This window comes from Peromyscus eremicus, chromosome 2, assembly GCF_949786415.1.
Source record: "Peromyscus eremicus chromosome 2, PerEre_H2_v1, whole genome shotgun sequence".
In the NCBI taxonomy this organism is placed as follows: domain Eukaryota; kingdom Metazoa; phylum Chordata; class Mammalia; order Rodentia; family Cricetidae; genus Peromyscus; species Peromyscus eremicus.
Window position 1 is genome coordinate 61,780,015 of NC_081417.1, and position 15,148 is coordinate 61,795,162.

Here is a 15,148-nt window from a genome sequence, read left to right on the forward strand (position 1 = left end):
CCCTAGCCCTAGCCCGGGCCCCAACACGTATCACCACAAAGTGGGCATCGTGCCTTGAGTGAGCCTTTTCCAGGTGTCAGGATGAAGGGATTAACTTGGGGTGACACTCTGGCTGCCAACTGGCCCCAGATAAGATAAGGGTGGAGATCAGCGCAATAAATAGGCCCCAACCTCACTCTTGGCCCAGGCCACGGTTGGCTGAGGTCATACCTAACTTCACAAGCAGCATGGCTCTGCACCTGTGGATGGTCACCCTGACCTTGGCTGCCTTCCTTGCCATGGACAGGGGTGAGTGGGCAGAACTTGGTTTCTCTGAAGCTTGATCCTAGTAGGTGAGCTTGGGTGTGAGGACAGAGGCAAGATCTGGAGCTTCCTGTGGGGCCTGGGCATAGTTCTTCCTTCCGCATTCATCTACTCCAGTGGGCAAAACACGGACTGAGAGAAAAGAAACGGGTTCAGGCCTGACTCTGGACAAAAACTGCCAAGTCGGGTGCTCTTCCAGTTCAAAGCTGCATTGAGCAATTATGGGCTGGCGGCTGGGGAGACAGGGACAGTCAGGCCTCAGGCGGGCTGTGGGGTGGTGACTGCTGAGAGACTTGGCCTGGGCCCTCAGGTTCCGGTTCTGCTTTGACAAGGTGTAGTATGGGGCCCAGGACAACCATTTAAGCATATGGTGGGGGCCCTTGGGTGGTAGACACCAGAGGTGAGCTTCCTCAGGCCTGGAGCACTCAGCAGTCCCACAGCTACTGTCACAGGTACTTTTCTGGGCCTTTAACGTATGAGGGACCAAAACAAGAAAAAGTACCAACCCAACAGAGCTTAAGCCTAGTGGGATTGAGGAGGGGAACAGACAGTAAATAGTATATAAGAACATGATAAAGGCTAAGAAATATGGGGCTGGGTGATGGGGGTTGGGAGGGAGCTGCAGTTTTAAATCAGAGGAGGTCTCTTAGGGAGCTTCAGGTTTGAGGAAAGCTTGAAGAAGGTGAGGGAGGGAAGATATTTGGACAAGAATGTTCTGATGGCGGGAACAGCCAATACAAGGGCCTAATGTAGAAGTGTGTCTGGAATGTTTGAGGTGCTGCGTGGACGGAGGGAGTGAAGAGCGAGGTACAAAATGAGGGGGAAGGAGAAGGGAGGGGAGAGAAGAGGGGAGGGAAGGAGGGAGAGGAGGGGAGAAGAGGAGGGAGAAGAGCAGCAGAGCAGCTGGGAAGTATGTTAAGCAGTTTTAGAAGTTCATGTAAGAATCTTCCTCTGAGTGAAGTGGGAGCCAGTGCCATATTTGGAGTGGAGTCAGGCCTTGAAAGAATGCTCTAGTTTGTATGTTCAGAATAAACAGAACAGAGAAACAGAGAGACCCGTTGGGACTTACTAGAAGAGTTATAACATTATGAAGCAGGACCTGGCAGGACCTCAGGGCCATTGGCTCCATGCCCATTACCTCATGTTAAGTTACAGACCTGGCAGCTGGGTTGGTAAGGAATAGGCCTGCAGGCTCAGCCTGGTCAGACACAGGCTGCTTAATCTACCCCCGCCACTCCCCACCACACACACCCGTTCCCCATTCCCCAAGACTGCCTCCATTGGGAACATTAGCAGCCTGCCTTGAAGGTCCTTGCATCCATTCAGATTCCAGCCTTAGGTGAATGAAGGATGCACCTGGGGGAAGGGCACGAGATGCCTGGGGTTAAATTCACCGTTTTCACAACCCCAGGAAGAAAGTCTGACCCTGTAGGGTTCTGTACTCTCCTCTCCTGCAACACCCTTCAGTACTCAGTTCACTGGTTGGGGCACTGATGAGGTGCCACGGGAGCCCCAAGAAGCTTGGCTTCATAGGGAGGCGGGGTGACCCAGTGGGACAGCACTTGGATTGGTGACGAGCTCAACTCCAGGTCTTCTTAGTGAACTGTAGGGGACAATAGGGAAAGCTTCTGAGCCTTGGAAGGATGGTGTGACTCCATTGGAGACAGTGGGGACATCTCAGCAGATCTGCATGAGTCAAAAAAGCCCCTGTTCCAGGACAGTGAGCAACCAGGAACCTTTGGGTCCTGGGGACACAGAGGATATATTAGATAGTAAGCCTAGGGAGCGAGGCTGGTGTCAGTTCACACATGTGGCTATGGAATGCTGGTCCGGAGGGAGACTGGACAGTGATGGGCACCAGGGAAGGTTGCTTTGCCTTTATCAATGTTTGGAGTTTTTGTTTTGTTATATGGTTCAGTCTGACCTTGAACTTTTGATCCTTCTGCCTCAACCTCCTAAGTGCTGGGGTTATAGGCTTCTACCATCACACTCAGCCTTTGTAAATGCTTTTCTATAAGGCCATGAAACATAGTATTTTTACTCAGTGAATCTTATGGATGAGCTGGGACAGTGCACACACCTGTGTCCCAAACCTCTATCAAGATACAGAACGCAGCTGGGGTAGGTTGTACACTCCTGTAATCCTGGGACTTGAGGTAGAAGCAGGTGAATATGAGTTTGTGGCCAGCCTGATCTACATAGCAAGTTCTAGGCCAGTCACGGCTACAAAGCAAGACCTTGTCTCAACAACCAAACAAACAAGATACAGAAATTTCTCTCCTGTAGTCCATCCTGGTCCTTCCTTGTCTCAGAGACAGCAGTACTGCTCAGTGTTCAGAGGCAATCACGCACACCTCCTTGCCACCCTGACCTGCCTTCTCCGTGTCACAGAGATCTCCGTATAGCAGATCTGTTCTAGGCATCCACGGAGTCTTTTGTACCTGTTTCTTTGCTCAGCTAACTATTTTTGCAGTTTAGTCTCAACGTGTCTATCGGGTGCTTTCACTGTCGCTGTTAGCAGCTTTAAAAAGATTTCACTTTTTAGGCCAGGCGGTGGTGGCACAAGCCTTTAATCCCAGCACTCGGAAGGCAGAGGCAGGCGGATCTCTGTGAGTTCGAGGCTAGCCTGATCTACAAAGCGAGTTCCAGGAAAGGTGCAAAGCTACACAGAGAAACCCTGTCTCGAAAAACAAAACAAACAAAAAAAAAGATTTCACTTTTTAAAATTATGTATATGCATGTGCGCTTGTTTGGGGGGTAGGTAAATGTGAGTGTAGGTTCCTGGAGAGGCCAGAAAAGGGTACTGAATCCCCTGGAGTTACAGGCAGTTGTGAGATGTTCAACATGGGTGCTGGGATCAGAACTCAGGTCCTTTGCTAGAATGGTATCTCTCTGAGCCATCTCTCCAGCCCTGTTTTCTGATTTTTCAGACAGGGCCTCTTTATGTATTCTAGGCTGCCCTCAAATTCCTGATCCCCCTGCCTCAGCCTCTTTGAGTACTGGGATTACAGGTATTCTCACTATGGTGGTCTGAATGGGAATGTTCCCCACAAGCTCAGGCATTTGAACACTGCTCCCCACCCAGGGTGCTGTTTGGGAAGGTTGTGGAACCTTTGTGAGGTGGAGCCTTGGTAGGTCTTTGTTCCTGTGGTTGAGGATGTGAGCTCTTGGCTTCTGCTCCAGCCCCCATGCCTATAGATGGCTGCCATGTTTCCTGACCATGATAGACTCTTATCCCATTGGAACCATAAGACAAAAGAAATTCTTTTAGAAGTTGCTTTTGGTCATGATGTTTTATCACAGCAACAAAAAGTAATCAACACACACACCACAGCCATTAGCTCCTTTTCTGCTGTATATCTGTGTGTTGTTCGAGACAGGTCCTCTGCAGTCAGGATGACATGGAACTCACTGAGGTCAGGCTAACCTCAGACTTGTGGTAATCCTCCTGATCTGCCTCTTGGGTGTGCTTGTTTTCTTGCTGAGTAATGCTCCACTGTATACAAGTTTCACACTTTATCTGTTCTCCTGTGGGAGGACACTTGGGTCATTCTTAGTTATGACAGGTATGGGTCTTGAGCACTGTGGTGACGAGGTTAGATTTACAGTTTGATCCTCCATTGCCAGACCGGCAGAACACACTAGAGGTGACTCGGTGTTAGGCCCTTTCCTCTCTGTCTGGGAAATCTCCAAGAAAAAACTTGGCAGTAGATGTGGAACTCTAGAGCTAGAGACAGGTCCCTTTATGGTACCACAGCTTTCTGCTCCATACGGAATCATATAGTCCACCTCCCTGCGGCCTCTTGCACTGACAGGCTCCTCTACGTGAGCGTGGGAAGAGCCCATCTCTCCACCAGGCCCTGACAGCCCTCCAGAGGCGTCTGGAAGCACCCATTCCTTCTCCAGCTCTCAGAACCACTCACTGTTCCCCCCGCCTGTGCCTGAACCGTGGCTCAAGTTCTCGTGCCCACCGGCCATGCCCACGGTCACACCGCTTTGCTCATGTCCTATAAGTTACTCAGGCAAACCTTGAGGGCTACCACTGTTCGTGTAGGGAGTCAGGCTTGGGGTGGCAAACCTGTGTGTAAGTCCTAGCTCTGCCTTACCCAACCACGTCATTAGAGCTCTGAGCCTTCCGTAGGCCAGTCAAGTGTTCCAGCAGACAGACCGGAGTCTGCACACCTTCACTGGGAAGTGTGGGAGTGCTACCCATGGGAGCAAGGAAGCTGGCTGAGTGTAACCCGTGTCAGGTGGCCCTGCAGGAAGCTCTGGAGCGGGGTGGCATGAGAGCTGAGACCTTGCAGCCACACCGTTGTTAGGGGATGTCCGTGGCACGGGAGGCAAGGCTGGCTGAGGCAGCTCCAGCCCCCAAGGGTAATTCCTAAGGGACTGCTTGGGAAGAGCCAGCACTCTGGCAGCTGGGGCTGGTACCTCAGCCCTGCGCTGGACTCTGGGTAGCAGTTACAGCATTTACTACCTGCACTCGTCCTTCTGTTAGGGTGGTGAGGGGTGTACAGAGTACCAAAAACCGTGTCTCAATGCCTGGCACATAGCTAACTGCTCATTTCTTTATATTATTATTTGATGGAACACAAAAATTCCACTGGGATCTGAGTAATTAGAAGCAGGTTGGGTTGTCACCCCCTAATTCTGTCTTTATTCATGTAACCCAGCATGATGTCAGCCTTCTGGCAGCCCCACCATTTATGACTCACTACCTGTCCTCAAGAAGTCCAGATTGGCAGTGGCTGGGCCAGGTGCCCCAGGATGGGAGGAGGGGTCCTCAGACCCTGACCTGGCAGCCGGCGCTGACAGCAGCTTGTTTTGTGTTTCAGGGGTGCAGGTGGGAGCACAAAAGAGTATTTCCTCGAAAATGGTAAGGCCATTCCTCTGCAGGAGTCCACTCATCCACTACACAGCCACCCTCTGCTGACACCTTCAATGGTGGCCACGGTGGCCTCCTGAACCTGCATTTTCCTCAGAATACCTCCTCTGGACTGAGCAGAGCCCCCAGGCTCTGCCCCAAATCTGGTCTCCAAGGTCCTTTCCTCGGTGGGCACTCCCAACCCAGCACAGTAGGACACTGCACCTGATGCACTGTGTGTAGCACAAGACAGGCCAGAGGCTGCAGGCCAAAGAGGTGACCCAGCACACTAAGTGGCTCTGTGGAGCATGTTGACCTTTCTGAAACACGTCTCATCCATCATTCACCCCTTCTCTCCAGCAAACACCAAGCTGCCCTGCCTTACTCCATCTGGGGTCTCTGACCCTCAGTGACATGACCTCTGTAGGCTCCTCAGAGCTACCTCCCCCAAGCAGCTTCTTCCCTATTCATTAGCCCCTCAGAACCCAGCCCCACTTATTCCATGCCGAAGAGCCAAGTACTTTGTATACATGACTTCAGCTACTCCGTGTTGAGACGAACACCATTACTGACCATTTTCACTGAGGAGGAAACTGAGGCCCTGAGAATGGAACAAGCTCACCTAAGCTTACAAAGCCAGTCAGTGTCTGAACTGGGGTCTTCAGGGTGTAGACTTCAGTTGTCCTGTTTTGTTCCTTTGGGCCTTGTGTAGCACAGGCTGGTTTTTATCTGGTTGCGCTGATCGACTTGAACTTCTGCTCCCCCGCCTCCACCGTGCCCAGTGTAGAGCATGGATGTTTACTGCTACCCAGCACAGACTCCCTCAGCACCTCCTTCACCCAGGTCCAACCCCAGTCTTGCTAGTTCTCTCTCAGCCCGAGAACCTTTAAGTCTGGGACTAATAAAACTGTAAGCCTTGTGCCATTTCTCCAGCCTTCCAAGGGCTTAGATGACCACGTAAGGGGCTGGGAGAGCTCAGTCAGTAACTGCTTGCCTTGCAAATGTGAAGACCCAGGTTCGATCCCCGGCACCCATACAATCCTAGCACTTGTGAAGCAGAGATAAGAACATCCCTAGGGCTTGCTGGACAGCTGGCCTGGCCTCCTTGGTGAGTTCTAGGTCATGAGAGAACCTGTTCCAATAAATAAGAGAAATGGGTCCTATGGAACAACATCCAATGTTCAATGGCCTCTGCATACATGCATACATGTAGCCCCCTCCCAGGTACACAAAAAAGACCATATTGGCCTTGGTAAGTACAGGAGCCCCTACGGTGTGAGACATTCCCTAGGAATGATGGATGGCTGTTTACTGGACTCACAATTGGACCAGCAGCAGAATTTCTTGTTACATCTACTGAAGAGTATATAAACCAGTCCCCAGGAGCTTAAAGACACAAACTTCCTACACACACACACACACACACACACACACACACACACACACACATACACACACACACAATAGGCAGGATGTCACAAACCAGGGCTCAACAGACAGGCTCCAACTTATGTACACATCCAGCCACATGCACTCACACAGGCAAACACACCATAGAGTCCTGAGTAGTTGATTGCATGTTCCAAGCAGAGGCCCTGGGCCCGACCACTGCCTCTGAATTCCCCTAATACTTCTGTTTTCAACAGCCCATCTGTGAGCACATGGCAGAGTCTCCAAAGTGTCCCCAGACACCTAAACCGATCTGCGGCACGGATGGGGTGACATATAAAAATGAATGCCATCTCTGCGTGACCCGGATGTAAGTCCCCTCCCCGTCCAACTTGCTTGGGTGGCCCCCTCTCTGGTACATGCACGTCTGAAGGGAGCAGGGCTTCAGCTCACCTGTCACACACACAGACTTGGCCAGAGAAGAGTCCTCAAACGTTTGCCTAGCAAAATGAGCTAAATGTAACTCAAAGGAAGCACAGGACTCCAGGTCAAAAGCCAGAGACTGACAGAGACTGACAGATGTGGAGGGAGGAGGCAGGAACCCTGAGTGGCCAGACAATCTCATCTGATCTTTCGTTCCTCTAGCCAGCTGTTATTTATTGAGCACTTACTATGGCTAGTCCCCGAGAGCTCCTCTAGTCTCTTGGAGTCAGGCTAAGAGAGAGAAGCCAAGCCAATAAGCCAGCCAACAGCACAGCAGCTCAAGACTCAGATGGAGCACACAGGAGCAGGGCCAGGGGACACTAGAGGAGGTAGAGAAGAAACCATCTAGAAAAAAGGAAAGATAAGTCTGAGAGAAGAAAGGGAATTTAGAAAGGCCTATAAAGGAAAATTAGTTTGTGCTTAAAGAAATACAGAGAGTTGGACATACTAAAATGTGAAATGGAGGGGTGATAAAGGAGATGAGTTGGGGCTAGACCATGACCTTGATCACCTACTTGGTCTGTTTTCTCCAGTACAGTTATCAGCCTGAGGGCCCAGTGAGATCACGAAGAAAAATCTTGGGCAATGCCAAGCTGTCTAGGCAGCTGTGAAAGTCTGTATTGGAGGAAATGTAAGAAGGTAGAGCCCTGGCTGTGAAAGGGTCATGATCAAGATTCATGAGGAGGTGGTACATTGGGGTAGATCTGACAGGCTCAGTCTGACTGGGTGTGAAGGGGGAGGGGAGAAAGGGCGTAAGAACAACTGCCCTTCCCCCCTTCCTTTCCTCTTTCTGAAACAGGGTCTAGCTATGTTGCCCAGATTGGTCTTGAACTCATAAGCTCAAGGAATCCATGGTTTGGTTTTGTTTCAGTACTAGTGATTGAGCTACAGCTCCACCTTTATTTTGAAACAGGGCCTTGTTAGGGTGCACAGGCTTTGAGCTCATTTTATAAAGCTCAGGGAAGCCTTCATGTTAGAATCCTTTGCCCAGCCTCCCGAGTAAGGGAGTCTAGCCCTGTAGTTCCAGGCCTAATAACTTATTTACGTATGGCCTTGGGTGGCTAGTGGTACCATTTGCTAAGATGGGAGCTAGAAGGGCAGCTTTGGGAGGCAGTGATGTTTGTGGACAGTTGGTCTCTGGTGTATCTCGGTGGGGTCATTGCAATAGGTGCAAAACCAGGCAGGACAAAGACTTGGCAGCCATCAGCAAGCAGTGATAGCCGAAACCCCAAGAAGCTGAAAGTTCTCGGGGTATGTGTAAGAGCGTCAGTTTATAGGGGGATGTGCTCCCCCCTCCACACACACACACCTGCTCTGCATCTGGACATTTCCCGGAGGGGCTCAGCAGGGAGGATGGCCCGGGCCTGGCTTTTGAATCATCCTTTTAGTTCCTACAGTTAATAGCCTCATCCTTATCTTCTTTGATTCTAGAAAAACCCAAAAGGACATCCAGATCAGGAAGGATGGCAAGTGCTGAGCCCAGAGGCACACTCAAGCCATGCAACCTCGAGCTGGAGAACGCGATGCTCCAGAGGCTATGGTGGGAAATAAAAGATGCAGCCCAAGCCGGTGAAGTGGACCAGTCTTTGGGAGCTCTGGGGAGGAGGTGGCAGCGAAGGACCAGGCTCAGCCTGGCTAGCCCTCCCAGCTGAGCCTGTTATCCGGCTCCCCTGACCCTCAACCCTGTTACAGGTCCCAATAGAGCCCTCAGTTACCTTCCGGCTGCTTGAGGTCAGACTTTGACCCCAGGACACTGCCCAGTGCCCCACCTACCTCAGGCCAAGAACTTAAGAGATAAGCATCCTGAACTGCTGAGTGTGGTTCAGTGGCACCTGAATCCATGCATGGATTTCTTCTGGGCTGACTGGTGCTTGGAGGCAGACACACACAGACACAGACACACAGACACAGACACACACACACAGACACACACACATGCACGCGCGCACACACACAAGCTTGACAAGGCATGGCAGGCATACAGGCAGTATTTACTGTACAACTGAACTGCTTTTTATAATATCAAACTATTTTGTTTTTGGATTGAAACAGTTTTAACTGTGGAACCCTGGCGGGCTTTAAACTCTCAGGCCTCCTGCCCCAGCCTCCTGAACTAGGTGTTTATTATAAACATTCAAAACTGAGCAATGTTCCATGCTCTGTGAGTGCTTTCCTGCACAGCTCACCCAGAGAGCCCTGGATCTCTGGTCCAGTCTCATATCAGCTCCTAGCATAGCAGGGTGACTGGAAGACCTTCCCTGCCCAAGTTAATATCTACTTTGACTGGCTGACATTAGACATGATCATACAGGCACATACATCCAGAAATCCCAGATACTCCAGCCCAGCGGTTCTCAAAGCTGCGACCCTTTAATACAGTTCCTCATGTTCTGATGACCCCCCCAACCATAAAATCATTTTCATTGCTGTATCACAATTTTGCTACTGTTATTAATCATAATGTAAATATCTGATATGCAACCCCTAAAGGGGTCATGACCCACAGGTTGAGATTCACCGCTCCAGCCCATAGTATATGCTGAATAACCTCTATTGGCCAAAACCTATAGAAGCATTTTTGTTTTGAAACAGTCTATGTAGCATTGGCTGGCCTGGAATTTGTCCTGTGGATCAGGTTAGCCTCAAACTCAAGAGACATCTGCCTGCCTCTGCCTCCTGAGAGCTGGGATTAAAGGTGTGCATTATGACCCTCAGCAAAATTTGATTATTATACATATATGGATGTCTGTGTATGAAGAGGCGAGAAGGGCAGGGGATCCCTCTTCCCCGAGAACTGGAGTTACAGTTGTGAGCTGCCATGTGGGTGCTAGGAATTGAACCCAGCTCCTCTGGAAAGCAGTCAGTGCTTTTAACCACTGAGTCATCTCTTCAGCTAGAAGCCGCTTGATATGATGGCAGGGTAGTGGAGTGTGGAGGGGCCTGGCCAGGCGGTAACAATTTACTCAGGTTCAGATTCCTGCTCTAGGGGTGTAAAAAGGAAAGAAATGCTCTGGAATGACACATCTGAGGAAAGCCAGTCAAGAAAGGCAAAAACCCAGCATCCCCTGGAGCAGTGAAGTGAGACAAGCAAGCAGTGAATGCTGATTCCCAGGTGGCAGGGGCTCTGGTCAGCTGCCAACAGGCTTTTCCATCGCCGTGACCAACTGGTTCCCACCTGCAGCTCAACGGTATAGGATTAAGTATATCCTTATCCTAGCCAAACCAAACCAAACCCAAACCGCAAGAGGAGCAGGCTTAGCTGTGTGGACGCTCATTCTCCTCACACAGGTCTATGCCGACCGGCAGCTCCGTGCTCCGGGCTGTTCCTCGATCACTTTCACTTCAGCCTGTCTCCGTATGAGGCAGCTGCTCCGATGGCAGCCATCATCTACACTCCAGGCCACAGACAAGGCAAGGGCACCACCTTCCTCCAGAGACACTGCACTCCACACAGGCGTAGTATGCTGTTATCCCAATGTCTTAAATGTCACCTCTTGGCCAGGTAACAGCAAGGAGACTGAGAAATCTAACCCTAGGCTCTGTTAAACTAAAAATTAGGAGTTAGTGCAGGAGGGGAGGTGAGTACTGGTGGCATCTGGAAGTTTCCATCTTAGGTGGCGAGTCTCTCTCACATACACACATAAACCAGAGCAGCCAAGCATTTCCTCGGTGACCCTTCCTTCTTAGGACTCCTCCAAGGAATCACCAAGAGCAAAACTTGAACAATCTTCCTGATACCCCACTGGAAGGAATGCATAATTCCCCGTCTACATTTGTGGTCTGAAATGTAAGTGTGAGCCTCTAAAGACGATACAGTGGGGGTTTTGTTTTTAGGGAAAAGGTGTTGGTGCGGGGGTGTTACTGAAGACAGAAACCATGGCCTTGCACATGCCAAGCAAACTACCACTGAGCTACATCTCCAGCCCTTCCTAAAGACTCTGCCTATGGCACATGACCATGTTTGACCATTGCCGACTGCTCAGAAGATTCTTCTTCAGGTCTCGGAAATAAACAGAAGCAAGTTCCTCTGAGGCTGCTGATAGCCAGGTTTCCTATCTTGAGGGAAGAGCAAAGCTTGGGGAATGAGAGGGCACAGACAGAAGGGGTAAGGCCTGACGGTGGGCAATGCGTGAGCTCCCAAAGCCCAGCTACTCTGGACCTTCCCAAAGCTGCACGGCATAACTTGGCTGGTATCTTGGCCAGTTTGTAAAAACTTTTAGTTAGTTAGTTAGTTAGTTATTGGTTTTTCAAGACACAGTTTGTCTTGACTATCCTGGAACTTACTCTATAGACCAGGCTAGCCTGAACTCAGAGATCCTAATGCCTCTGCCTCCTGAGTGCTGGGATTAAACAAGTGTGCCACCACCACCTGGCTTAATACTTATAATTTTTGAGACAGCTCTGAACTCAGGACCCTCCTGTCTCTGAAGAGCTGGGTCTATAAGCAGCTATCTGCCTATAAAGAAGTTATGGGCTCCGCTCACGATTCTCCTTCACTTTATCTCTTTGGAACTGAGTCTCTGGTACTTCACATAAAAAGAAGTCCTGATCACCACAGGGAGAAAGGCTTCTCCGAAGAGGGTTAGCAGTGCTGGGGCCATGTGCAACCCCAGCACTTGGGAGGCCGATGTAGAAGGACTACACTTTGATACAGGCTGGGCCACACAGCAGGACCTCACCTTCAGTGATGACCACAGAGGGGAAGGAGGAGGATGAAGAACACTGAAGCTGCAGTGAAGGGCAAGAGAAAATGCTGACTCACCATGCGAGACTCTCCCAGCTCTGAGGCTGGAGGACTAGTTTGTAGAACTACACTCCTTTTTCATCCGCCTTATGTGGGACTGATCAAGTCCTAGGAAAGTGGGCACCTGAGAGGGGAGCCCTTTCCTCGGCCTGGGACAGAGCCATCCTGTGCGTAAACAGGTCTATGTGGATAGGGCCTGTGCCCACGGCCACCACGCTATACATCCGCAGTCTACGGCTTAGGGCCTCTTTTCTCAACCTTTAAACGAGATATCTGTCGATGCTATGCTATAAATCCCAATGCAGACAAGAGCGCTTCCACGGCCAAGCACAGCTGTGGGAATTCCACACTATGGATGTATACACTCAGCATTCATTTGAAAACCTCACACTAGGTAACATGCTTGACCTGTTGTCAAGACAAAACTCCCCACCAAGGGAGCTGCAGTCCGAGGCTAGAGGCAAAAAGGCAAAAAAATCGAATGACCCCACAGGTCATGGCCTGTGGTAAGTGCTGTGAGGGAAAGCTACAGGAGGCACGGGAGGTACCAGCTGGGCCTCACTAGTCTCAGGGATGGGATGGGGATATTTCCCCATGGGAGAGACATTCAATGACGTTCCGGAAAACGGACAGGAGTCAGGTGACAGAGGAGGAAGAGGAGTACAGGAAAGTTGGTGAGAGGCTGTCCACATAGCAGCAGGGGCAGCCAAGTCCCAGAGCAGGAGACAACACCATCAATCTGGGGACCTGAAAGACTAGAGTGGCTGACAAGTGGGGGCTGAGACGAGGTGAGGTGAGACAGAGGAAAGGACTTTTGTCCTTCCTTCTGAAAGGTATGATGAAGGCTGAGACAGAGTTTCACAGTGTGGCACAGGCTGGCCTTAAACTGATGGCAATCCTCCTGCATCAGACTCTCTGGTGCTAGAATTATAAGTGCAAGTTACCGTGCCTGGCAAGGACTGTAGGTCTTTATCCTAAGAGGCCCTGGAGCCCTGGAGGCTTCCAAACAGAACTCTCACATATTTTAGCATCACTCAGGCTGCTCTGGGGAAAATGAACTGGAGAGGGGCGGACCAATTATCTTGCTATTGTGTCCTGTGGCTACGACAATTACCCTGACAAAAGCAACTGAAGGGAAAAGGGGGTTATTCGCTCCTAATTCCAGGTTAGTTCCTCAGGGCAGAAAGCCACAGGAACTTGAGGAAGGTGGTCACACAGAATCCACAGTAAAGCAGCAGAAGGAAGGAGGAATGCAAGCATGCTGGTGCTCGGCTTGCTGCTTCTCCTCATACAGTTCAGAGTCCTCTGCCTAGGGGATGGTGTCACCCACACTGGACATGTCTTCCCACCTCAGTTAACATACTCAAAATAAGCCCCTCAAAGGTATGTTCACAGGCCAACCTAGTCTAGACAATCCTTCAATGAAATTCCCTTCCCAGGTAATTTCAGGTTGTGTCAGGTTGACAAAACTAACCTTCGAGGGGCTGGCGATGACCGTTCTGCAGTTAAGAGCATATACTGCTCTTACAAGAGAACCTGAGTTCAGTTCCCAGCTCTCACTTCAGGCTGCTCATAACCACCTGCTCCAGGGGAATCCAGCACCTCTGGCTTCTGTGGGTACATACACACACACACACACACACACACACACACACACACACACCACAGTTTATAAAAAACAGAACAAAACTAACCATAGTAATATAGATCAATACAGTGTATAACCAGAAAGCTAGAATAAGAGATGAAGTATGTATGACCCCATGTCAATTAGGAGGAAGAACAGAGAGGGATTAAAAGCATTGGCTCTGTTTGGAGGATGTTAGCCTGCTTGCCTAGCACGAACAAGACCCTTAGTTTGTTCCTCAGCACTACAGAATGAGAAAGAAGAGGGTTGGTAGGGGAGAGGGGGAAGTAAGAAAGGAAGAAAAAGAAAGAATGATGGAGGGATGGCTTGGCAGTTAAGAGCACTGGCTGCTCTTGCAAAGGACCCGGGTTCAATTCCCAGCACCCATATAGTAGCTCACAACTGTCTCTTAACTCCAGTCCCAGGGGATCCGATGCTTCCTTCTGGCCTCTGCAGCCAGCAGGCACATACATGGTGCACAGACATGCATGCAGTCAAAATATCCATACACATACTACAAATGAAACTTGTAAAAAGGCACCCAGCTTTGTGTTGTGGCTCTGCCATCTTTCCCATTTCCTCCACCTCTTTACTATGTGAGGATTAGACCACTAAAATATACAAAGCACAGTACCTAGTGCTAAGTAACTGTGTGTTTGTGTGTGTGCAGGGTCTAGAAGACAACCACAGAATTTGGTCCAAGAGCCATCCACCCTGCTTATTCTTTTAAAACAGGGTCTCCAGTGGCCAGACTGGCTGGTCGGTGAGCCCCGGGGATCAGCCTGTCTTTACCTCCCTAGTGCTAGGATTGTAAGTATGAACCACCACTCTTAGCTTTAAAAACAACCAACCAACCAAACATGGGTTCTGAGCATCAAACTCGGGTCCTCTTGCTTGTGTGACCAACATTTCACCAACTGAGCTCTCTCCCCAAGCCCCACAGTAACCTGTTAACTGTGACCCAGGGCCAAACAGCTGCCACAGAAAACAGACATGGACTGTTAAGTTGGGAACGGGCTGGGCTGGGCCCTGAGTCCTGTCTACTGTTTACCTCTACTACCACCAGGTCTGATGTCTTAGCTACCCAGTCTTAAGTCCCTGGGACTTCAGTGAAGCCCTCTGTAATAAGATGAACCTCAGAGGGCCTGCTGAAAGCCTGTCTCCTGAGTACTGTGCTAAAGAATGAGCCGACAGCAACTGACTAGCTTAAAGGATTCTAACACATAGAATCACTCTCAACTTCATCAAACGTAAATGCTGACAAGCCACAAATCTTTGCTTTCTCACACAACACAAAATAAACACCGTACACAGTCACGTATACCTATAATTCAAGAACTCGGGTGGCAAAGGATGACAAGTTCAAAACCAGCCTAGGCTGTATAGCAAGACTGTGTCCAAAGGAGGGACATACACACACCCATGCACGCAGGCAGACACATGCATGCAGACACACACACATACAGACGGACAGGCGGGCGGATGACCGGCCAGCCGGACATACACAGAAGAGAGAGAAAGAATATTCCAAATATTTTTGTGCTCGATAACAACATACAAACTGGTTTTAAAAGCAATGGAGGAGCTGGAGGGATGGCTTACCAGTTAAGAGCACTGACTACCCTTCTGGAGGGGCCAGCAGCCCATGACAGTTAATAACTACCTCCACTCCAATTCCAAGGTGATACAATGTCCGTCCTCTTTGGGCCCACATGGGCACTGCATGAACACAGTACAC

The 15,148-nt window shown here is 50.1% G+C and overlaps 1 protein-coding gene across 1 annotated transcript; it reads left to right on the top strand.

Annotated features, from left to right (window-relative positions):
* Window positions 1–227: 227 nt before the first annotated feature.
* Window positions 228–8,604, top strand: Spink4 (serine peptidase inhibitor Kazal type 4). The gene is made up of 3 exons (XM_059255723.1): window positions 228–287; window positions 6,805–6,926; window positions 8,471–8,604. Exons 1-3 carry the CDS (start codon window positions 228–230, stop codon window positions 8,514–8,516), a joined length of 228 nt encoding a protein of 75 aa, XP_059111706.1. The 3' UTR covers window positions 8,517–8,604.
* The last annotated feature ends 6,544 nt before the right edge of the window (window positions 8,605–15,148 follow it).